At 37.1% G+C, this 25,549-nt stretch overlaps 4 protein-coding genes across 5 annotated transcripts; all 4 read left to right on the top strand.

Annotated features, from left to right (window-relative positions):
- The first annotated feature begins 796 nt into the window (after nucleotides 1–796).
- On the top strand, nucleotides 797–1,839 carry LOC133873189 (uncharacterized). Its single transcript, XM_062310921.1, has 3 exons — nucleotides 797–972; nucleotides 1,129–1,333; nucleotides 1,549–1,839. Exons 1-3 carry the CDS (start codon nucleotides 797–799, stop codon nucleotides 1,837–1,839), a joined length of 672 nt encoding a protein of 223 aa, XP_062166905.1.
- A 3,632-nt stretch (nucleotides 1,840–5,471) lies between these two features.
- On the top strand, nucleotides 5,472–16,567 carry LOC133874217 (protein S-acyltransferase 11). The gene is made up of 4 exons (XM_062312086.1): nucleotides 5,472–5,934; nucleotides 6,169–6,391; nucleotides 10,454–10,752; nucleotides 15,876–16,567. Exons 1-4 carry the CDS (start codon nucleotides 5,929–5,931, stop codon nucleotides 16,353–16,355), a joined length of 1,008 nt encoding a protein of 335 aa, XP_062168070.1. The 5' UTR covers nucleotides 5,472–5,928; the 3' UTR covers nucleotides 16,356–16,567.
- Nucleotides 16,568–17,805: 1,238 nt separating this feature from the next.
- On the top strand, nucleotides 17,806–19,316 carry LOC133874132 (uncharacterized). The gene is made up of 4 exons (XM_062311968.1): nucleotides 17,806–18,188; nucleotides 18,332–18,387; nucleotides 18,482–18,543; nucleotides 18,707–19,316. The coding sequence occupies exons 1-4, from the start codon at nucleotides 18,044–18,046 to the stop codon at nucleotides 19,164–19,166; spliced, it is 723 nt and encodes a 240-aa protein (XP_062167952.1). The 5' UTR covers nucleotides 17,806–18,043; the 3' UTR covers nucleotides 19,167–19,316.
- Nucleotides 19,317–20,009: 693 nt separating this feature from the next.
- Nucleotides 20,010–25,245, top strand: LOC133873653 (uncharacterized). 2 transcript variants are annotated; one of them, XM_062311390.1, is made up of 8 exons: nucleotides 20,037–20,156; nucleotides 20,370–20,918; nucleotides 21,029–21,206; nucleotides 21,319–21,515; nucleotides 21,664–21,771; nucleotides 21,890–23,862; nucleotides 24,419–24,491; nucleotides 24,875–25,245. In XM_062311390.1, exons 3-8 carry the CDS (start codon nucleotides 21,110–21,112, stop codon nucleotides 25,028–25,030), a joined length of 2,604 nt encoding a protein of 867 aa, XP_062167374.1. In that variant the 5' UTR covers nucleotides 20,037–20,156; nucleotides 20,370–20,918; nucleotides 21,029–21,109; the 3' UTR covers nucleotides 25,031–25,245. The 2 variants fall into 2 exon arrangements, with proteins under 2 accessions (XP_062167373.1, XP_062167374.1); XM_062311389.1 differs by lacking the exon at nucleotides 20,370–20,918 and having other exon boundaries at nucleotides 20,010–20,156.
- The last annotated feature ends 304 nt before the right edge of the window (nucleotides 25,246–25,549 follow it).

Here is a 25,549-nt window from a genome sequence, read left to right as displayed (position 1 = left end):
GGTCAATTGCAATCCGTTGGGGAATTATTTCTTGAGGATGAAAACTCTAACTCCTCCCCTGAAGATGAAGGTTGTGCTAAGAAGAGTAAAGCCGAGCTGGCGGAGGATGCTGTGCAGCCCCGCCATTCACCATGAATCTCCTATGTTGGAACTGTCGGGGGCTTGGGAACCCTCGGACAGTTCGTAGACTTTGCCGTTTGGTGAAGACTAAGAAACCCACTTTAGTTTTTCTTATGGAAACTAAAGTTATTCAGAGAAAGGCAGAATCTCTGAAATATAAACTTGGCTTTGATAATATGTTCATAGTTGATTGCAGAGGTCTTAGTGGTGGTTTGATGTTACTTTGGAGTTCCAAGCTCTTCCAGAAGATCTAAAAAGCAAATGGATTTGTTTCAGTCCACTTTAATGGAATGTAGTTTGTGGGACTTAGGCTACAAGGGACAAAAACACACCTGGACAAATGGCAGAGAAGGAAGAGCTCTTACTTTGGAAAGATTGGATAGAGCGGTTGCAAATCCGGAGTGGTGTAAGATGTTTGATGTGGTTGAAGTGGAGGTTCTTCCTCGGTATTTTTCTGATCACAGTCCTTTGCTCATTTCTCTTGATCGTTCTAGCAGAGTCCAATGGAGAAAAAAATAAAGATTTCATTTTGAAGCAGGGTGGGTGAAACATAAAGATCATAAAAAAAACGTGAAGAAGGTTTGGAGAATTAAGGATAGTTCTGCTGATAAGTGGGTTGTTTTAAGGAGAAAATTAGATAGTTGCAGAAAAGATTTAAAGTGTTGGGCTAAGACGTATGACGGCAAGACGACTATGGATATTCAAAAATTGGAGGAATCTTTACGAGAAAGTGCAAAAGGAAGGGGGCCCGGGGAAATTAGAAGTTGAGATGTCTTTAAAGGAAGAGCTGGATAATTTGCTCGAGGCCGAAGACCTTAAATGGAGGCAAAGAGCCAAAGAAGATTGGCTGAAGTATGGAGATAGAAATACCAAATATTTTCATGCTTGTGCCTCTCAAAAAAACCACAGGAATCTGATTCAGGAGATTGCTGATTTAAGAGGGAATAAATGGACGTCTCAAAGGGATATTGAATGGGCCTTTATTGATTATTTCTAATGGTTGTATAGAGCTGAAAATTTTAAAGATGTGGACTGTTGTACTAGAACAATCACCCCCAAAGTCACACCTCAAATGAATCAAAATTTGATTGCTCCTGTTTCTATAGAAGAAGTTCAGTTAGCTCTCAATCAAATGGCCCCCCTTAAAGCCCCTGGGCCGGACGGATTTCCAGCATTTTTCTTCCAACAAAACTGGGATGTTCTGCACCAAGAGGTATGTGATGCAGTTAAATTTTTCTTTGACATTGGTAACTTGGATTCCCATGTAAACTCTACAGTGATTGCTCTTATTCCTAAAATGAAGAATCCTAAATCAGTGACTGATTTTCAGCCTATTAGTTTATGTAATGTGGTTTATAAGATTTTACCTAAAGTCTTAGCTAATAGGCTAAAAATTATTCTGCCTGACATTATTTCTGACTCTCAAAGTGCTTTATTTCTGGTCGGCTTATCACTGATAATATCATTGCTGCGTATGAGACTATGCATACCATGCAAACCAGAATGTGGAGCAAGACTGGTTATATGGGTATAAAACTTGATATGAGTAAAGCTTTTGATAGGGTTGAGTGGTCTTTTCTTGAAGCTGTTATGCATAAGCTGGGTTTTGCTGATGCTTGGGTTGGATTAATCATGAATTGTGTAAAATCTGTCAGTTACTCTGTGGTGGTTAATGGAAATGTGGTGGAGAACATTATTCTGTCGAGAGGAATTAGATAAGGGGATCGTATTTCTCCTTATTTATTTATTCTTTGTGCTGAAGCTTTTAGTTCTCTTTTACATCATGCTCACATTAAGGGGGCTATTTCTGGTGTTCCCACTTCCAAAAATGGTCCTAAGATCACTCACCTATTTTTTGCTGATGATAGTTTGGTTTTTTGCAAGGCAAATCAAGTGGAATGGAGAAGACTTCTGAACATTCTTGATACTTATGAAAGAGGGTCTGGGCCAGAATATTAATTTGAACAAGACTGCTGTGTTTTTCAGCCGTAATCCATGCCTCTCAAGAAGACAGGAGATTATGGCTTTGTCGGGTCTTTCTGAAGCCAATATGTATGATTCTTATTTGGGTCTTCCTACTTTGATGGGTAAAAGTCGGGTTAAAGCCTTTAAAGCAATTAAGGAGAAGGTTATCCGAAAACTTAATAATTGGAAGGCCAAATTGTTGACTTTGGCGGGTAAATAAATCCTTTTAAAAGCTGTTGTTCAGGCCATTTCCTCTTATTCCATGAGTGTTTTTCTTCTTCCTATTAGCCTTTGTAAAGACTTAAATAGGCTAATGCAATCTTTTTTGTGGGGGCACTTGAGCAATAACTCTAAAATCCATTGGATGAGTTGGCCTAAAATGGGGCGATCAAAATCTGCTGGGGGGCTAGGTTTTAGAGACTTATATATGTTTAATAAGGCCCTCTTAGACAAACAGTGTTGGAGATTAATTCAAAATTCAGACTCTTTGATTGCTCAGATTATTAGAGCTAAATAGTACCCCCATTCCTCTTTTTTGGAGTCAAAATTAGGTAGAAGACCTTCTTTCATTTGGAGAAGCTTTATGGTAGCTAAAGAGCTTTTTTCTCATGGAATTCACTAGAGAATTGGTGATGGACGGTCTATTAAAATTTGGGGAGATAACTGGTTGCTCAATATTGGTTCTTTGAGTGTGCCCCTGGAGTCTAATCCTTTTTCTGATGCTTTGGTGTCAAATCTCATTGATTCTTCTATTCTGGGTTGGAATTGCTCTATTATTGATAATATGTTTCCAGCTAATGTGGCAAAGATCATTAAAAATATCCCTTTATGTCCTTCCTTGCCCCCGGATAATTTTTTTTGGAGTGGTACTTCTAATGGTTTGTTCTCTGTGAGAAGTGCGTATCATTTGGGGCTGGACTTACTGAGGAAACAAAAGAGGGAATGTTCTTTCAGAGTAAGTAGTGCTAATTTTTGAAAAAAACTTTGGGCTCTTAAAGTTCCTAATTCCTCCAAAATTTTTCTTTGGCGAGCTTGCCAAAATTTGCTTCCTACTAAACAAAATTTATTGAAGAAAGGTGTGATGAAGGATGATTTATGCCCTTGTTGCAAATTTCAGGAGGAATTCATTCTTCATGCTTTGTGGAGTTGTCCCAGTGCCCAAGATGTTTGGGGAAGTGGTCCTATGGTTTTTCATAAATGTCCTTCCTTTTTTCCAGGTATAGTTGAGCTTGTTTCTTTCTTGTTTAACAGGCTGGATGATGATTTTTTGAGTTTAATGGTTGCTGTTTTTCGTAGTATTTGGATGAGAAGGAATAAGCTGGTTTTTGAGGGCCAATTTTCTTCCCCTTTGACTGTCTTCAAGGATGCTTCTCGGCACCATGAGGAGTATCAGTCAGCTCTTAAGAAGGATGAAATGGCTAGGCAGTTACATTCCAGCACCCTTAATAGTAGCAAATCTTGGAAATGCCCAAATTTAAGGTGTGTAAAAGTAAATTGGGATGCCTCTTTAAATACTAGAAATGGAGTTGTTGGTTGGGGTTGTGTTATTAGAAATGATGATGGAGTGATTGTGGGTGCTAAATGTTGTGCTTGCATGGTTGAAGCAAATCCCCTCTTGGCAGAATGTATGGCTGCCTATTCAGCTCTAAATTTTTGCAAAGAAATGGGTTTTTCAAAGATTACATGTGAAGGTGACTCCCTTCAAGTGGTTAAAGCAATTTGTGATCCAAGCTCCCCTTATGTTAAAATTGGGCACTTTGTAGAAGCTATTAGAAAAGATGCTTCTGAATTTATTTCTTGCTCTTGGTTTCATTGTTGTAGAGAAGCAAATGTTGTTGCCCACCAATTAGCTAGAGAGGCTTCTTCTAAATGCTTGTCTTATAGTTGGATTGAGGAGATACCTCTTTTCATTTCTGATGTTTCTTTCAGAGACTTTTTGGTCTCTAGACTGTAACTTGGTCATCTCTCTTTTAATGAGAAGAATTCTAGTGTTCAAAAAAAAAAAGAAAAAAAAAGAGGGTTTATGAATGTCCTTGTGAAGAAATTAACGGATGTTTCAAGGGTGCAATGGTTGAGCCTTACAGGTTGAGAAATTGCTGTTTATCAAGGCAATTTCTCAAAATGCCAAAAGTAACCTCATTTATTATTAAAGCGTCTTTAATAGTAATAGTGAAAGAATAATGCTACACACGCTTCCATTTCTTCATACCAATTTATTATCACATTTAGATGGCTTTTAAAACTATCCTTGGCTTTAATATGGATCTTTATTGAATTTTAATTCAATGGTAATTTTAAAAGCCACTAAGGGTGTGGAGAAATAGGTGCAGAAAAGTGAAAGTGTGTGTAGCATTATTCATATCGAAAATAAATACTGAAAAATTACAAATTTTATACTTTAGCTATTGCCTTTTTTATACACACTCCAACTTCTTTATTCTACATTCTAATAATATTTTTTAATTTTGTTTGTTTTGTTTTCTTTCTCCCTCTCCCTCTCATCGTAAGCTACTAGCTCCCATTGCAACAGTCTTTCACCGCCGTCTAATAGTAGCACTATCCACAACCCGAACACCTAGCCATTTAGCCGCACCCAACCAAGATACAAAGGTTAAACTTGCAATGGAAGAGCTAAATTTGAACGCACAAGACTTCTACGTTATTGGGTAAAGGAAAAAGATAAAAAAATACTCATTACACACCTCTTATATATTCACCCTCTCACATGAAGTAAAGCTCATGTGGAGTAGGTTACATCCCATACAAAATGATAGATATGTCAAAAGTATTTTTGTAACCCTTCCATGATGTTTTATACTTCTTTGAGGTTGCTATCTTTAACAACTAGCTGGAGTTGCCCTTAGACACAAAAATTGAACAATTTGTTGATGATTTGATTGGGATATGAATGGTGGGGATATGAATGGCATTACGAAAGAAGCTAGTGGTTATTGATAGGGATATGGATGGCATTATGGAAGAAGTGAATGGTAATTAGGAACAAGGTGATTTGATGGTCATTAAGGCGGTACATGATCATCTCGAGGATTTGATAGGGGGTTATAATAGTCGTGGGATTTATGCAAGATGATTTGACCGTTTAGCTTAGGGCTCATTTGAATGTGTAATTTATTTATTTTTTATATTATTTTTTATTGTTTTTAAAATTGTAAATACCAATTTTTTTTTTTTAAAAAAATTATTTTTGGATGGTATAAAAAATAAAAAAACAAAATTAAAACAACATATTTGAGAAGATAAATTAAATTTACAAAATTTACGTTTGACTGATAATAGTTTTGGTATTTTTTTTTTTTTTTTTTGTTTTTTCCGAAGTCAACTAGTCAAGGCAAGCTAACCGTATGAAATAACACATGATTGTGCACCTTATATTCTATCGATACAAACAGAAGATCCCCATACAGCCACGTCATCCATCCGACCCAAAAACCGAGCAAACGTCAGCAAAATCCGGCCACCCCACGCTTCCGGCCGCCGCCACCCAACACCCAAATCCACCCCGTGCTGTAGGCAACAATCGGGACAGAACCCATCACACGGCCTGCCCCACCCAAGCACCAGGCATCCCAGACCCGCCGCTAACCACAGAACCACCACGCCGTCAGCCCACAGCCCAAACAGCCCCGTGACGGTAGACCCATTTCACTCGAAACCAACGACGCATGAAGGAGATAGACCACGTCAAACACGGGTCGCCGTCTCTCCACCACCACAGCTTCATCTGCTGTCCCCCAGACCACAAACATCAACGGCAGACAACAGCACTTCGACCACCACCAACCGTCTCACACACATAGCAGAGCCCATCGAGAGAGAGAGTCAATGCAGGTGGGTCTTTCACGGGGTCATTTTTTTTCTTCCAATGATTGGCAAGAGAGGAAAGAAAACATGGGGTAAAAAAAATTTGGGCGGGTCAACGGGGGTCGCCCCAACTGGTTCCGCCCCTATGTGGGCGAGTTTATATGACTAGTGGTTGTATGCATATGGCTTTTGAGGTGATCTTTTTTGTTCATTGCCTTTATAATCTTATAACTTTTTGCTAATATAAGGGTCACATTATAGGAGCTTTTTATAAGAACAGACAGTGAGGATCATGAGGCAATATGCTGGGGCTGTGGATTACGCCTTCTTCTTCCATCTAATGCACCTATTTTCAAGTGTGGCTGGTGTGGGGCCATAACGAATCAAAACCCACGGAAATGTGGAAGCAGGTGCTCTTGGTGGAGACGCTTGCGTGACCGGTGCTTTCTTTGTGTCCTCCTTGTGTTTATGCTCTTTGTGATATGTAAGTCAATACATCTCCTTAAGTAGCTCTTTGTGATATGATTGAGATGGTTCCCCCACTTCCCTCCCTCCCTCCCCTGCCCCTGTTCTTTTGACAGTTCATAACCAGGAACAGTATCTGTTTCACTCCTACAGATGATCATTACCAGTCAAAATTTTAATTGATGTATGTAAAATAGTGTCAGCCTTTCTTTCATCAAGAGACGGTCAAGTAAAATTGGTTTAGCTCAATAACTTAGATTGAGAATTCAAAAAAAAAAAAAAAATCTTATCAAAACTTAGATTGAGAATGAAATTCGAATGACTAGAAAGTATGAGTTTTCGAACTTAAATTTGATGAGTCTGATAGTTTTGAATTAATTCTAGTGGCTCCATGAAGACCTGTTCAGACACAAAAAAGGAAAAAAAAAAATGGACCTGTTCCCAACAAAGACATTTTGAGGCTTAAACTAAAGGGAAGAATGTGTATAGTAACAATGTGCAGTCTTAGTGGCAATGTTGCTAAAAGCCCTTGTGGCCCGAATATTTTGTTTATTAGCCTAATAGTCTCCAACAACATATTAATGGGTTAGTAGTATGACGTATGTTATTTGTTGTAAATAGGAAAATCTATGATAGGAAAAACAGGTCAAAAGATGATGTCAATATTGGCAACAAACCTCATCAATATTTCCCTGTTGTTCTGTTATTCTTTTCATCATTAGTGGGGGTTATCTCTTGTATACTTCTTGTGTGCTAAGGTTTCACCCCTCTGCGCTTATTAATAAATTGCATTACTTTTACAAAAAATATTTTTCCTCTTGTAAAAGACCAACTATATTTTAGATAAGGTAAGTATTATATCCAATGAAAAACTGTACAAAGGTACAAGGGTATACCTCAACATAGAAAAGAGAATACAAGCAACCAAGTTGATGGGGAGCTAACCTACAACAAGGACTCCATCCAACTCAAAGAGACGACATAGACTACTCTTTTTTTGCAACATCTCCTCTGAAACAACCGTCTATTTTCTTGAGATGGATCAAAACCATGGAGGGTGTTGATTCTAGCCCTAACACAACCTGATACTGAAATTATATTACAAACATGTTTGGTTCTATCATGACAGATCCTTGCATTTCTTTCTCTCCATATAGAGTACGCGGCTGCAGCAAACATAAGTTTGCATATCAAGCTACAAAGGAACTTGCTTTTGAACCTTTGAGACATCTAGCAAACATTTTCCTCCCAAGTTCTTGGGGACCATAGAATGTTGCACTTGTTACAAATATGGCGCTATATTTGCTTTGAGAAGGTGTAAGAGAAGAACAAGTTTTTATGGTCTTCACACCCTTGTCGACAAAGAGTACACTTTATGTAACGACCCAGGAAAAAATGTTAGTTATATCTGCGCTATCACCCAAAAAGACTAGTCAATTTGGAGCTTCCCTAGAATCCATTATAAAGTTCAATTTCATATAGCACTTATGACTATTGTTATAAACCATTTACTCTATGTGGGTTACTCCTCATCTTTCCAATGTTCATGGGTGTTACAAACTCCCCTCCTTAAACCCTAGACGTCCTCGTCAGGGTTACGTCATGCAGTGTTCCAGTACCACATAGCTTGACGTTACTAGGTGGTTCTAATACAATTTGTAACGATTCAGGAAAAATGCTAGCAAGATATGCGTTATCGCCCCAAAATGATTAGTCGATTTGGAGCTTCCCTAGAATTACTTTTAAAGCCCAGTTTCATATACCAACTAGGCAATGTGGGACTGAGCATTTATGATTATTTTTATAAACCACAGACTCTATGTGGGGTACTCATCATCTTCTCAATGTGGGACATTGGTGTTATGCTTTACCTCCCGGATGATGCCATAAGCTTGTAATTTGGGCTGCATATACAAACTATCCCTAATTGTAAGCGTAGAACTGCTGCATGGGGTGATAGTGCCTTACTATAGCACACTACTTTGTTACAATTGTCAAACTTAGAGGCTTTCTCATGTGCCATACATTATAAAGTGTACGTTCAGGTTGGCTTCTCATTGCAAAGTGTACCCTCTCGAATTGTTTGGCCTGAAATTCTCAAGATTTTTCTACGTGGAAGAAAAGGCATTTGAGATACGGTCGGAAGTTGGGAATGAAGGATTTTGGTCAGCTGAGAGAAGTAAAGGTGTCTATCAAGCAGTGATTTTGGGCAAATTGAGCTTGATATGGTTGTTGAAAGTGGAGGTGTTGGGATCAACATGTGCATCAAGTGCGCAACGGAATAATCTCAAAAAATTAATGGTTGTTTCAAAGATAGACAAGGTTAGATCATGCATTAAAAAAAAAATTGCATAAGAAGAGTGCACAACCTTGAGAATCGGCCACTCCTTGGCTTATAGGGCTTTTTGATTTTTCTTTTCTTCTTTTTGTGTAGAACATGGCTGCCCTTGGGATTGTAGAACCTTTAAGCATTCTCTTCAATGATTGAAGATGACCAAGAGAGTGGGCTCTCAAAACTGGTTCTCAATTATTGAGAAAACTAGAATTCTGTTGTGTATTTGAGCGCAAAAGCTCTTGAGAACTTTAGCTCTCAATTTTCTGAATTGTGTGTTATGCTTATGCCTCCTAAGAGACCTCATATTTATAGGCTTAGATTACTTAGAGAGGTGGAGAAAACACTTCTTCTAGTCCTAGCAGTACACGGCCAAGGGGAGGTTTAATTCCCCTTGGCCGCCACTCATAAAACACGACCAAGGCTAGGGTGGGAAACCCTAGCCTTGTGTCTTGGATGCTTGACTTGGGCTTGGTTTAAAACCCTAGCCCATGTCTTGTAAGACTAGCCCCATTAGGACTTTACACTGGATTAAAAATTAAAGGCCCTTTACACTACAGTCAAATTACATTATCTTGAAGAGGGACCTAAAGGGGAAAATATAACAATATAACTAGCTCCAATAGGCCTACGACACATGTCGTCTCATGACTTGTCACTTGTTACAGGTTACTATTAATTACAATTGATTCTACTAAGCAATTGTAATTTAACTCTAATTTATATTGATTCCCTTCTGTGTGATGTGGTGCATCTAGAGAAAATGCAACTCCCGAAACTTTGAAGATTGCGTGAAATTAGTGGTAGAGTCAAAAGATATTATATTCAAAACCCGTTACGGGTGGATAACTACTACAAGTAGTTCTCGCTTTTCTAATTTTCTGGAATTTTTGGATTTGTTGTTGTTTTTCCTTTCCTAAGTGGGTGTTTCTCTTATATACTCCCTATGTACTTGGGTTGCACCCCTTTCGCTTTCTATTAAGATTGAATAACTTATCAAAAAAGAAAAGAAAAGTATTTCGCTTGTAGAAAGATATTTTCTTTGGATTTCTTATTAGTTTTATTGACATTGCTTTGTGTGAGATGTCAATTGTGGTGGATCTTTTCTCCTTTCTCTTTTGCTTGACAGTGTTAAATACTTGCAAGAGGGTAGAACAATTCCTGCCTTATAGTTTTTTTAAGAGCTAAAGTTTGTACTTTTTATACCGTTCCTATAAATCTTCCTTTAGTTTAAGGCTCTCTTCCTTGAAGTTTATTTGGATTTTATTACGCATGTTATCACCCACAAACCCAAGTATCCTTAGTTTAGGTCCCCTGGAAAGGGTGTGTGATTCATATTTAGCTAAAGAAAGGAAAAGAACAAAGCATTAGTAATCTGCGGAAGTCACAAGTACTGCGGAAGTTACACTTGTGACTTCTTGTTCTTGAGATATTGCCTCAAACAATTGATGTACCATATGGGTTAACTTGTGTTCCAGTGTTAAATATTCTACCGTGGTTCATTTGTTAAGTTTATTATGTCCAATGATAAGCAACGCTGCACATAGCCACATTATTTTGCACAAAATGTATTGCATAATTCTTATTTTAATCCTAAGTTTTGACACCCACATTTTCCATCATGGAGAGTCTTAGTGCTCTACTTAGTAACGTCAATTTGTGAATCACATATTCCTGGATATCTTTTTACATCTCACCTTGGTACATTTTTTTTTTTTTTTTTTTTTTTTTTTTTATAAAAAAATGCAGGTGGTGGAGTATGGGCAGTGTACCCCATTGTTTTTTCTATTAACTATTTCTGTGGGATATTCCACTCCATCATAACAATTGTCTTGTCCGTGACTACCATTTCTTCATTCATCCTTGTGGCGTTTCAGTGTGCTGGCATGCCTCCAAGCATACAGTGGGGTTTCTACCCAGTTGTGGGAAAAGGTGACCTGGAGAATTATACCTTTTGTCACCATTGCTCAAAACCAAAATCACCTAGGACTCATCATTGCTGTTCGTGCGGAATGTGTGTATTGGATATGGATCATCATTGCCCATTTGTAAGTGCTTATCACCTTTGCTTTTTATTAATTTTTTTTCTAATTACCTTGCTTATTATTATTAACTCACTTGACATATGTTAATTGGGTGTTTTGCCACCCACTTGAATCATGTACATGGAAAGTTTATTGAATTTTCCTTTTCGGGTTGTGAACATTCATGTTAGTATTCCTCAAGTCAGTACTGAAAAGAAGTTCTGGAGGCATAAGACCATCACTTATGTTCCTTTTTTTTTTAGGCATACACCGATAAAATAAAAGACTTGATTAAGAGAACATACCCTTCTCACCACACCCTCCTCCCAAATACTTTTTTTTTTTTTTGAAATCCTGGCGGTGGAGTGTGGGCAGTGTACCCCATTGTTTTTCTATTGGCTATTTCTGTGGGATATTCCACTCCATCATAGAGATTATCTTGTTTGTGACTACCAATTCTTCATTCATCCTTGCGGCGATTCAGTGTGCTGGGATGCCTCCAAGCATACAGTGGGGTATCTACCCAGTTGTGCGAAAAGGTGACCTGGAGAATTATACCTTGATTAATAGCTCTATCTAATCCCTCCTCTGAAATCTTCCATGATCTTTGTTGTCTTCTATTTTCTTGAGATGGTTCAAGGTCATGGAGAGTCTCAATTCTAGATCTAACACAAAACATAATATCCTGAATGACATTACAAACCTGTTTAGATTTGTCATGGTAAGTCCGTGCATTTCTCACTCTACAAATGGTGTATTCCACTGCAACAAATATTAATTTGCGAATCAGGCTGGGAACTACTTTAGACCCTTTTGATTTAAGCTCTCTGTGTGACCATAGAGAGGCCTTCAGGGTGATTTCCACTTTCTTGATAACTACCTTAGGATGAATAAACAAGACTGACCAATAGACTTGAACTGCAAAAAGGATGGACTCTGTTAACTAGAGTCGTCCTACATATGAAAGTGCTCCAGCAGTCCAGATCTTCGCCTGGGTCACTATGCGATTCATCAAGACCCTGCAATTAGAAGTCAGGAGATGGGAGGAGGTCAAAGGAATCCCAAAGTATCTGACTGGGAGTGTACCCACTTTGTAGTCAAGGATGTCAAAAGGTTGTTTTTTGACACTGTTTGAGATCCCACTAGTAAATATATCACTCTTTCAGGATTAGGAGAGAGGCCCGAAAGATCTTTCAACTGCTTGAAGCAACCAGCTATCTTAGTGACCAAATCTAGTTCACCCCTGCAAAATATCAATAAGTCATCTGCAAAATACAACTAAGATATGCTATCTTTCTCACACCTCTAATAAAATCTGAAACACCCTCCTCAACCATGCTGTTCAATAGCCTTGAAAAGGCCATCATATCACAAAGAAATAAGGCAACATGGAGCCTCCTTGATGAAGACACTTACCTTTCGAGAAAAAAAAAACGTTTAATTCCTTATTAATGCAAATAGAAAATCTTGTATCGAGATACATTCCCTGATCCATTGTATAACATTCTTTGGAAACCCCACTATTGTTAGCACTACAAGGAAGAACTACCAATGGAGCGTGTCATAAGCTTTTATGAAGTCTGTTTTCAAGGCACAACGAGGCATATGTTGATTACGATGATAGATCCTCAAGAGATCCAAAGAGAGTAAGATATTGTTACTGGTTCTCTCCTCCCTTCGAAAAACGTTGTTTGTTGCTTCTTGCCAAGTGGGGGAGTTGCGACTTGATCCTGTTAGTGAGGATTTTAGCTAACACTTGTAGATCATATTGTAGTAGGAGATAGGTCTGAAATCCTTCAATTTTGTCAGGTTGGGTATCTTTGGGATCAAAGCTATAGTTGTTACATTAACTTTCTTGAGCAAGCAGCTGTTATCAAAGAAATCCTTTATAGCCTTCACGGCACCCTTCCCAACAATACTCCAAGCGTTTTTGAGAAAAAAGTTGCATTAGAGCCCTCCAGATCAGTAATTTTGTTCTCCTTCAAGGAAAAGAGGATGAATGTGATATCGTCTTCATTGACCTCCCTACCCAAGTATACAACCTGATCTTGAGCAATCAGCGTTGGTAGAGCTTTTTCAAGAGTAGTTAGATCAATCAGTTTGTTATGAAGAATAGCACTAAGTAGCTTGTTGAAGTCCCTCACTATTTATTCTTTAACATTTTGGATTGTCAATCTTTGTTCCATCTTTCCCACAGATTGAAACAATCTTGCTCCGTTTATAATGGTTTCAAGGCGTTGAAGAGAAACTTGGAATTCTGTTCTCCAAGATTCAACCACTGAAGACAAGACTTTTGTCTAAGGAAGCTCTCCTTAACTCCGAAAATGTCACTATATTCTTAACAATAGAAATTTCTTTACTGTGAAGACTATCATTCATGGGGTTTTGCTTAACTCACCATTGTAGTTCCACCGATTTATACCTAGTTATGACTTAATGATTTGGGAGGTCAGATACCTCTCTTTCAACTCTGTTAGTTCTAAGTTCAATTATTATTGTTTTATATATATTATTGTTATTATTTTTCATTTAGTACAAAGCTGGTATATAGGCGTGTCAGAAGCTGACTTCCCATAGGCTTTCTCAACCAAAGGCAAGAAATCTAGATGCTTGATCCAAAAATAATTAAAAATAAAAAAGAACTTTCATAGTTTCTTGACCTTAAGAAATTCGGCCAACTTGATCACCAAGGGAGAGTGGTCCGAGATACCTGGAGTTAAAAATTGTACTTCGGAGCTCGGGAAGGAACTTTCACAATCGACACTAGTTAGTGCATGGTCTAACTTTCTTAAGATTGGATTATCGGGAATAGTTTTACTTGTGTTGGAGCTTGAGAGAATTCTCTCTCTCTCTCTCTCTCGTTGGTGCGTGTAGGCGAGTATTGACGTTTCTCATACTAGATTTGGGGTCGGTGATGGTTTCAAAATTAGATTCTGGCATGATGCACGGTGTAAGGATAAGGCCCTCAAGGCAGCTTTTTCCGGACTTGTTCAATTTGGCCCTTTTGTAAGGATGCTTCAATTGTAGATCATTTTGAGACTTATAGTGACTCTCATAAGTGGAATGTTAACTTTCTTAGAGTGATTCACGATTGGGAGATGGATTCCTTTACCTCTTTCTTCAATTTGTTGTACTCCTGCAGATTAAGATGGGATGGCAAAGACAAGCTTTGTTGGGTACATTTTAAGAATGATTGTTTGATGTTAAATCTTACTACAATGTCTTTGTTTCCCATGTCAGTACTCCTTTCCTTGGAGGAGTATTTGGCGGAATATGACTCCCTTAAGAGTAGTGTTCTTTGCTTGGTTGGTTGCCTTATGAAAGATACTAAACATGAATAATCTTAGAAAGTGGCATGTCATTGTTGTTTGATGTTATATGTGTAAAAAGAGTAGGGGGCCAGTAAACTACCTTTTACTTCATTGTGAGATGGCTAGTGCCTTTTGGAATACTATCTTCAGCCTAGTAGGGTTGTCTTGGCTCATGCCTAGTTGAGTGGTAGGCCTCTTTGCTTTCTAGAAAACACATTTTAGTAGGTTTCAGAATGCTGCTATACGAAAAATGGTATTGTCTTGTCTTATGTGGTGCCTTTGGAGTGAAAAAAAATGATTGAAGTTTTGAATACTTTGAATGGACGGTAGTGGAATTAAAGGATTTTTTCTTCAAGGCTCTTTACTACTGGATAATTGTTTTTTACTTAAATATTTCTGGCTTGCATGTTTTTCTTGATCTTTTTTCTTCTTCTAGTTTGGTGTTTCTCTTGTATACTTTTTATATTCTTGGGTTGCGCCTTTTGCACTTTTCTTGAATTGTGTTTACTTATATATATAAAAAAAGAATATTTTTTTATTCATTGTTTCTACCCTTCCACAATTAAGTTAAAACTTTTTCCTTTTTTCTGTTTGAACTATAGAATTAAAGTATACAGGTATTAGATACAATTTATGAAAAAAGGAAGAAAAAAAGAAAAGGGAAAAAGATAATTGATTGGACATTGGAACCTCTTTGCTATAAATCAATGTGAAATGTATTGTTAAACCCTTTTGGCTCAGATTCTATTTTCTCATTTAGCGCATCAGAATTTCAACTGATAGAAAAGGCTCCAAGAGATAGTGGCTGAGGCATTAAGGGGGAATTCAAAGATTTGTTTGAACTTTGAAGAGGTTCTCGATTGTATGATCTTAGATTTGAAAGAAATGGCATCTAAAGTGAAATTCAAAATACTGTGTATGGAAAATAAATCCTGGATAACTGATTAGGAAATAGTAGAATTTAAGAATGGAAATCGGAGAGCTAACTCAAGCTATCAAATTAGCAAGAACACCTACCTGAATCCCTAACAGATAGGGAGAGAAACAGCTACAAACATTGACTGAAATTTCATTCAGCAAATCTCCAAAAAGCTGATGTTAGAACTTTAGCAAATCCTTAAAAAAGAGAATGCTTGAAGTGTTTGTAAAGGCATTTTCCAACATGCTTTGCATCAATCCCTCCAGGTGAGAGGAAACACGTCCTTGAGTTTGCTTTCAATCTTTAATGGTCTATTGAGATTCCAAATAATGCCTTTCTGCTTTTCTTCTTTGTCGACTTGCATACGTCCAGAAATAGCTCCTTAGTTTTTGATAACCAATAAGAATTTGCGCACAAAAAACTTGAGCCTGAGAACTCTTTTTGGATTTGCACTATGAACAATATGGACAACAAATAATAATCATCATGCACATGTACAAGATGGTTGAACTTATCAGTTAGTGCATCTGCAAACCAGAAGAGGTTTTCCTCAGTAATTACGGACATGGATTAAGCATCTATGAGGAATATCAGGTTTTCAGGTTTGAGCTTTGCAAGGGCAGCTCAAAAGAAGACTTGTGTTTAATTTTGTGATAGGTTGTAGAGGAGGAATCAGAGAAAAAGAAGGGATATGTGAAATGGTTCTCTACTTGAATGCCTGATGTGCTAAAACTTGTTTGTAAATATGTCTTATAGTCAGATTGTTTTACAACCTTAGACTAGTTACTTTGGAAGATGTTGCCTGAATTATCAAATTGGGTTATCTGTCATTTTATTGAACTAGTAGTTTGGAATGTTTCTTTTCTGTGAAAAGTAGAGCAAATGAGTTGCTAACAATTATAATAATTATATTGCAGATTGGGAACTGTGTTGGTGCCGCAAATCACCGACATTTCATTCTCTTCCTCATTTCAGCTGTCATCAGTGCAATCTATGTATCAATCATGTCTGCATATGCAGGGCTGCACATATGGCCACCATTAACGTATAAGATTGGCCGTCTAAACGGGTTTAACATGGATTTAGCTTTCGGAGTTATGATGGAAGTTTTTGTAGCTTTGCTAAGGTCTGCACTGCTACTATCCGCAAGAGGACTTGTTCTGGTATATCTTTTTGTTTCAACTGTTTCGGTGGAGATAGGGTTGAGCGTGCTTCTGTGGCAGCAGCTTTGTTATATTTATCAAGGAAAAACTTATTTAAGTCATTTAGCTTCACAGGAAAATGAGCAAGTTGGGAAAGAAGATTGCCAAAATCTTTTCCGTTTTTTTGGGTGCCCTTATTCTAAATCAAGATATTTGCCAATTTTTTGGAGATCTCGGAAGAGACACAAATGGTGAAAAGGTGGATAATTTATGTTAATGATAGTCTTCCTCCTCATGATGCAGTGACTAGTGACTAGTGACTAGTGACTGTGTGTGTGTGTGTGTTTTTTTTGGGATGGGGTTTGTGTCTTTCCATGAAGTTATTTTAGCAAATGTTAAAATACTATGTCTACATGTCATGCTAAATCAAACAAAAAATAAAATAAAATTTGAGACTCATTTCTTAACCTTCTGCACATTTGTTATATAATTATATTTGTTAGGTTTTTTTAACCCACTGCCACCCATTAGTGTTATATTTAGATTGTTCTTTTAAATTAATTGTTGATATATATATAAATATATATTTTACATATTTTAACTATATATAATATATAATTATAATTACTTGAAATTATGGAGAGCAATGATTCTTTTGAGCTCCAATAGAATTCTAAAGGATTGAGGTCACATCGGCATTCAGTGCATATATGCCCTTGTTTGTGGGCAATTATTAATGAAATTATATACACTACCATCCAATCGAACATATAACTTTTGTAACAAACTGGATGTCCGTACGCTTAGAATCCGAGGAAATTTCAAAAGCGAATTAACGACAAGTTCATATATTGATTTACCGATCAAGAGAAATCCAAAATATTATAAATTGCTTTTTTTTTTTTTTTTTTTTCTTTTAAAAAAATTAACAATTAAATGCAATTACTGAGAATCATGGAAGAATTTGATTAACAGTATCACCCTCACAATTACTGATATATATATATATATATATATATATAGGCAAGGATTTCTACGGTGACTTATCCTCCGTTGTTTGAACGTAAAAACATTTTTTGTATTTTCTGGTCTTTGGTGCAACTGAAAATGATGATCAACGAAAATCATTTTCAGTATGACCGTAAAAGTCTCTTTAATTTTTGAAAAACATTTACGGTTTTGAAAATCATAAATCGTTTTTTGGATTTAAACTCTTTATTCTTGCACACACGTTTGTGGGAATTCACCACCGCCGGACATTGAAATTTGTTGGTATTTCAAATCTACCGTTGAAGGTCCCGGAATTTTAGTAACTGATTGCTAGAATCCGGCAAGCCAAATTCTGGCAAAACATGCAGGAATTTGGCCAGTTCCGGAATCTGGCAATTTGTGCCGGAATCTTGTGAAAGTGGTCGGAATTCTGCCGGCCAGTGCCAGAATCTCGTCACCGGTAGTTTTTCACCATTAGTAATTTTCGTAAGAACCAAACGCAAAAAAATATTTTACAAAAAAGTATATTTTAAATTGAAACAAATAGAGCATTAAATAAAACAAACGGAGAGCACTCAAATTGTTTAATTGTTAGAAAAGAAAACAGAGAGAGAAAGAGAGAGCCAGCTCCAACGGTCAAATTTTTTTTAAAACCCTTATTTTTATTTCTTTCTCCTGACGTTACCAAATTTCTGTAGCTTTTCCAAACCCTCACAGCTCTCTTTCTACAAGTGCTTTAGAATTTCTCTCGCTCTCGCTTTCTCTCTCTCTCTCTCTCTCAGCTCAAAGTTCTACATCTTTACAGGATCAAAGACCTTCGGAATCTCAGAATCAGAGCAAAGCTTACTCAATCTTCTCTTTTTCGAAACATTGTTACACATACAATTCATTTCCTATTTTAAATCTGTAATCCTAATTTCTATTTTCTTTTTTTCTGTAGATCCTTCGAAGTCATGGAACCGGAGAACATCGATTGGAAGAACGTCCAGTCCATATTTGTCAATGATGACATGTACGAGAACTTCGATGCGCCTCAATGGGTCGATCTCTCTGCCCCGGACGAACCCATTGACGATGAACCCTGGTTCTGCAATCCAGGTATAGTTTAACTCCCTGTTTGGTTCCCGAGAAACCAAAGGAAAAGGAAAAGGAAAAGAAAAGAAGATTTCGAAGTCCAGGTTTTGCCAGGCTCTCTCTGCTTATGTATTTATTTGTACTGATTTTCGCTCTCGGCTTTTCAGATTGCAGGCATCCGAAGAATGCTGAAGATTTTCTGAAACGAATACACTATTCGAAGGTTGTAATTGACGTAATTTTGTTTATTTGATTCTCAGTTTCCATTTTTTAAGATAAACAGCCTAACCGAAGTTGGTTGATTCGGGTTTTTTCAGGTTAAGCTTCTAAGATCAGTTTCCATTTCGGAATTTTTTCCTTTCAGGGATAAGAATCGCAGGTATAATTCAAAATCTAATTATACTCTGTTTGGCATTTGAGAAAAATACAGGAAAAAAAAAAAAAAATAAAGTCCTCAAATTTTCGGTCTCCAAGAATTAATTGAATTAGCATATTCAAGTAAGCTAAATAGATATCAATTTAGTAATTTATTTTTGGTGCAGAGATGTGGGGCAAAAAGAAAAAGAAATAAATTCATCTTCAGCTGCAAAAGTTCCCAATCAAAAGTCTTTGAGAACGAAAGGATCATATTTTTCAAAGAATCCCATTGAGGACAGTGAGAACAAGAATCCAAACGTGTCTGCTCCCATTCCCAACGGTAGGACCAAGTCTAAGAAAGCAGCATCGAAACCAAGCACAGAGATGAAGAAACAATTTGGGAATCCGCCGGAGCACGAAAAGAAACCGCATCTGAGGAGTACTTTCTCGGCGCGTAATTTGTTAGGTGGACGGGAAATTCTGAATCAGATCACGGAATTCTGCTCTGAATTGAAGAAATTGGGGAGCAAGAGTTCGAAAAAAGCCACGGAGAAAGAACAGCATGGGGTTTTAGGCGAGCTGAAGGAGAGAGTCAGAGACAGAGAGAGGATGCCTCTGCTTGAGATTAAAGAAGGGGAAGCCTGAAGCAATGGAACAGAGGAAGAAACAGAGGACACTACAATTTCGGGATTTTTTCATTACTAAATTTGACCAATTTTCATGAAAATTTTGACATTGGAGACTCATTAACAATTTTTGTGATTTGATCTAATCAATAAGTATTATGGGAACTTACTTTTGGTTGCACGTGCCCAAGTCAAATTAAATTCAAACTATTTACCGTTGTATAAAATGCCACGTCATTTAAATGACGGATAACGGAAGCAACATTTTTATGCCAAAAAAAAGAAGGTACGATTAAGAGAGGAAGAATCTCTAATTGTAGGGTATCTCTCTTCCGAGAATCTCTAATTGTAGGGTATCTCTCTTCTGACCATCGGTGCCTTCGTCCATGACAGAAAAGGTTTATACCGTTTACTAGATAAAGCCGTGAAGAAACAATCTTCTCGGTAAAAAGCTTTTCTTGTTTTATTCGTCCAAAAAATAAAAAGCTTTTGTTAATTTTTTAGTGACTAATGTGTTTTCGATTACATATTAATATGTGTCAACAAATTATACAATTTTTTTTTTTTTTTAATAAATGTAGCATTACCCATAAAACCACCTTATTAAAATGTTTTTTTTTTTTTTTTTGAAGTTGGTTCAGCTCATAAAAATGTACCTGAAGACTTACCCAAAAAAAAAGTGTACCTGAGGAACAGTTTGTCCCTAAAAAAAGAAAAAGAAAAAAGAACAGTTTAATGTTTAACTAACGATAATTTTTTTTTTAAAAAAAATTTAATTATTAACATCTCCTTTTTATTTTGAAGGGCTTGTAAAAAATTTAATTATTAATATCTCTTTTTATTTTGAAGGGCTTGTGCTGGCGCTGACATGGAATACCAAACCGCAAGTGGGTCCAATTTTCCGAACCGGAGCGAAAGCGGTTCCTTCCTCTCCACTCTCTCTCTCTCTCTCTCTCTCTCTCTCTCTCTCAGCCTGTGATTCTTCTCTGTAAATTTTCCAGTGATTAAGGTATGAAGCTCTTAGCCATTATTTTCAATTCATATTTATCGCCTGCTCCTTTACACTCTGTTTGGTCGCTCTAGAAACCCCATGAAAGAAGAGAATTTGAGTTATTTTTTTAAAATCTTGTTTGGATAAAAAAATAAGTTTTAAGCTAATTTTCTAGGCAATCAAACAACCGCTACCTAATATTTCCCTTTTTATTTTTCATTTGAATTTCAGAGTCGGAAATTTGGTATATATCTACTTCGACTGAGCTGTATGGGAGGGAAATTAGATTATTCGATCTTTTTGCAACCATCGAATTACCGAGTGCTGTTTCAATTTTTTTTTGGAAGAAGAGTTCTGTTTCAATTAGTCTAGATTCTCTGCCTCTTAATTGGTTCACCGTGTTATTTTCTCTCATTTTCTAGGATTCTAGACACTCTTTGTATATATTAGGGTTTACTCTTAAGTATGTACCAAAGGGGCCTCATTTCTAGGATTACGGGCTCCTTTTTTTGTTTTGGATGGTGGGAGCCTGGGAGGCATTGGGTTTACTTTTGCATTTTTCCAAAACTGAAATCTTATGGCATATGTTTTTGGAACAATCATTAAGCCTAATATGGTGAACATAATTTGATTTATTTTTTTTTTTAATTGTTCCCACTCTCGAATTTATTTGGTAAAGTGTTGGATGGAAAATATTTTTAGCAACATTATCATTATGGTGAAATTCTACACTTCGTATGTCATCAGTCATCTCGTGGATATGCCAAAGACCAATTGAAGGTATCATATTGTAGTAGGGTTATTCTGTATACTTTTTGCGTATATGAGCTTTAGGATCTCTTGTTGGGATATTAGTTTCATTGGTTTGAGCCCTTTCTCTTCAATTGAAGGTCTTTCACAGAGCAAAAACGTGGACGGGGTCAATAAATTTGTGGTTTGTGGAACTTCTTGAATACTGAGTGGGTTCTTCCATGGACGATGCATCCTGTTACACTTCAAAGCTTGCATGGATTTGGGTCATTGAAGCCCTTGCAAGCTACAAGGAAGTCAACATTTCTATTTTACATGGTATTGTGAGTCTTATTATTATTATTATTATTATTATTTTATGAATAATTTTATTGTGAATCTAAATTTATATAAAAAATTTGTTAGGATAATTTATTTATTTATTTTGCAGATTTGATTGAAATGGCTCCAGAATTACCGCATGATATGGGGAGAAACATGAGGGAAATGTTGGCTTTAAGATGTTTGGAGGGTTTCTTTGGTCTTAGTAATGGAATCACAAATGATGCTTGTTCTGCCCCGGCTTCAAAAGTTGGTTTTGATTTATCAAAAAGCTGTGAAGATGTTCTCCAACACATATTGCATGAGGTAATACTTTTCTGATTTCAACTCTAGTATGCAAGTAAATTTGTTATGGATTTGAATATTTTCACATAACACATCAATTATCTCCTTCAAAAATTTTGGATCTTGGAATTCTATTTTTATGTTGAACGTAAACATTTCTTTTTATCAGACATCGCTATCAGATCTTAGAACGGCTGGGCCAGAGCTGTTAAAATGGGATGTTCACCCCTTTATTATCCATAAAAGAGCTTGTATGCCTAAACTTGCCTTACAACAGGTAAAGGGTCTTTTCTTAAAAAAAAAAAATTCTCTCTTTCTCTCCTATCACCTTTTCCCCATTTCATCCATTCTCATTATTTTTTCATTATTCAATTTGTGTGCTTCTTTATGAACAGCTGAAAGATTCAATTCTTGAAGGTAATCATCCATATGCTGATTACTTGAAGGAAAGGAGTGGGTTGGCATTTACAAATGCAGGTGACAGAATACTTACAGATAATGGTAATCACAACACACTTACATGGAGAGTTAACGGGAGCTGCTTTGATGCTCAACACATGGGAGCGAAAGGGGACATCATGCCTAGGCTCCTTGAGAACGGCAATAAGTTACTGGAAAGTGATCCATGTAATGGAAATTTATTGCCCTCTAAGAGGAAAAAGAATGCACTGGCTACTAACAACATGGTTGGGGGCTTCCATGAACACCAAAATATTTTAAATGATCATGGTGATCCTTATATAAATGCCAAGAAGCAGAAGCAACGTACCTCTTCTTCAAGTCAGTCCATAGAAGAGAACTCAGTTCCTCTACATGGAACAGAACTGTTAGAACATTTATCTGAAAGAGTTATTCCAGTTGTTCAACAAGAAGGTTGTAACCTGGCTAAAGATCAGATAGGAACTCTCGAAGAAGGCAGGGTTACAGGGGATGATAATGATCAGTATACTGCCTCAATGAGATGTGGGCACAGCTCTGATGATGAGTTGCATCATATTCAATCGGAGATTCCTGATTCTAACACTATTACGCCTCAAGATACATCTGGAGATGAACCTCATCAAAATATCTCTGTTGACGAAGTCAAAGATGATAGTGAGCATTGTGCTGAACGGAGACCATTAATTGGCGCTCTCCCTCTTTGTAGTGCCACTATGATGGTTCAAGACACATCTGTAGATGAGCCTTGTCAAAAGGACTCTATTGATGAAGTCCGAGATGATAGCGAGCAACGTGCTGAACCTAGAACTACAAGTGGTCCTCTCCTGGAAAAGACTCGAGAAAATGAATCCCAATGTAACTGCGAACATGATCTACATAAAGCACCATATGCTGCATCCCTGGATGGAGCCCAGCAGAAGTTCATTGATTATGAAGCTGAAGAGGATATGGATCGCTGTTGTGAAGCAGGGACATCAAGTGATAGCGATGGGTATCACAAGGATAACATTGATGTCTCCATGAGAAAACATGAATTCTTGAGCTCTCAGCGCACATATAGTCCTGATTTGTTAGCTGGTTCGACGGACACAAATTTTTGTGTGAAGTGTAATGAAGGCAGTCAGTTGTTAGTATGCAACACAAGTCATTGCCCATTGGTGGTTCATGAGATCTGTTTAGGTTCCTCACCCAGATTTGACAAAAACGGTAACTTTTACTGCCCCTTCTGTGCTTATTCTCTTGCTATTTCGGAGTACCTTGAAGCTAAGAAAAAGGCCTCCTTGGCAAGGAAAGAACTAAGTAAGTTTGTTCGTACGGGTTTGGAGCATCAGAAAAAGGAACTTAGAGAAAGATTGCACAGCGAAAAGCATAATCTTTCAAGACAAAATGAAGATGAGAACCCTCTCGTTAAAAGTCATGAGAATGGGTACTTGGAAGAGAGAGTAAGCAATCAAACAGATCATGACGGGGGACATGTAAATGAGGTCAATAACCTCCATTTTCGTGGAAGTATAGATGATGAGCAACAAGCAGAACCTTCTGCATCATGTGATAATGTCACCTCATCAGTTAGAGTGGAAGAGGCAACTGTAATTAACCGGAGGCTAAATGTATTAACTAAAGAGAAAGAAGGGGAAGAAAAGGTGATCCAACCTGTAAGCGTGCTTGAAGGACACAACCAAGAAGCAGCTGACCATGAATGTAATGGTGATAATTTATCCTGTAGAAACACTGATGCTATTCCTGTCAATCAAAGACTCATGGAAGAAGGGATTCAGCAGGAAGTTTTAAAGCAACAGATTGCTGATCCACCAGTGGAACCTGTTTGCGCACTTGATATTTATACAGAAAACACGTCTGAAGATGAAAAAAATAAGTCTATCATTTCTAATTATTCCATAAGAGTCCGGAGGCAAGAGGTGCATTAGTAAGTTGTTTATTTTTTATTTTTTGATAAGTAAGAAAATTTTATAAAATGCGTAAGGTGCCCCTAAGTATACCGGGAGTATACACAGGAACAACCAAAGTCAGCTCACAAAAAGAAAAACCAAGCACACCCACAAGGAACAACCCTAAAACCCAAAGAAGCCCCCATCAAACACCCAAACCTAACCCGAAAGCACCCCAACCCAACAAAACCCTCAAAACCCACAAGAAAACCCGATCAACCCACCCAGCCCTACACCATGTGCGCCTTGCCTTTCTTGTGTCGGGAGGAAGCACAAGAATCCCCGTAGTTTATATATCAAATCTTTTCTTTTTAATTATCATTTTCCTTCATGTCATTCTGGGTCTTAAGTACTTCTACCTTGCATAGTCAGAAGCTGCCTTAGAGATATTTCATGTTTTATGGTAACCCGATTTTGTCTTGGAAACATGTTTTCTACCCTTCTACACCTACACTTAGTGGTTACAAGTAGCAATTTAGCATTGTAGTGAATTGTTTATCCTTCATTGATAATGAACCTTGTTTTATTTTGCAGTAAATACCCAGCAAGTCCTCAGCTGAGGCGAAAGAAAGTTCCATGGACTGCCGAGGAGGAACAGATACTAAAGGTACTTGTTTTATTGTTTGCATGCATCCCTTCCTATTGACAACTTATTTAAATTTCATAGTTTTACTATCACATTTTGTATTTAGTCATCATTAATTTTAGTGCATTTATATTCAGTTCTAATGTTGGTTTTGGAGATTTTATATTTAGCTTTCAGAATGTCATGGTTTCTATATTTGTTTTATATGCATTTGATGTAAAGAGTTACTAGCAGTCAGTGTCATAAATTTGGATACTCATGTGGCTTCCATTTGGGACCAGTCGTTACAGATTTCATTGGGGAGATACACCATCACTGTCCTTTAATTTTTTCTTTTATTTTCATGGATTTTTAATTAGAGTTTTGTATATGTTTTAAATTATATTCTTGATTTTTTACTGTAGGAGGGAGTGCGGAAATTCTCGAACATCAATGACAGAATGATTCCATGGAAGCAGATTTTAGAATTTGGTGGTGATGTGTTTCTGAATAGTCGTACAACAACAGACCTAAAAGATAAATGGAGGAACATTTGCAAAGGAAGCCCAAAGTCAAAATGAGCTGCTTTATCCTGGTTTAAATAAGCTAACGACAGTCTTAATATTTATAGTTTTGTAGATTTTTGTGCTCTCTTTCCTCTTTCTTGATTTCGCTATATGTTTTTCTCTTATATATGTCATGTGTACTTAGGTTGTGTGCCTTGTGCTTTTAATGAATTTACTTTACTCATAAAAAAAATTGCATATAGTGAATACATATTATTTTTCTTTTGATCTGCCCTTGATAATCACTTTGTCATAGAACCATTGACTACTAATGCTCTGTTTGTTTCGACGTAAAATAAATTCTGTCGTAAAATATTTTCGAAAAAATCATTTTTTGAAAAAAATGATTTTCTCGAAAATATTTTATAGCGTTTGACTCGTACGAAAAAATTATGAAATGCGAAAAACAGAGTCTGACATCTGCTGCCGGAATTCAGCAACGTCCGTTCGCTATTGCCGGATTCCGATGAGCCAATTTCGCCGGTTCTGGCCAAAATGACTGGATTCCAGGCGGACTCTACCAGATTCGGTCGA

Source organism: Alnus glutinosa, chromosome 7 (genome assembly GCF_958979055.1).
Source record: "Alnus glutinosa chromosome 7, dhAlnGlut1.1, whole genome shotgun sequence".
Taxonomy (NCBI): Eukaryota; Viridiplantae; Streptophyta; class Magnoliopsida; order Fagales; family Betulaceae; genus Alnus; species Alnus glutinosa.
This window is presented reverse-complemented; position numbering and strand designations above follow the sequence as displayed.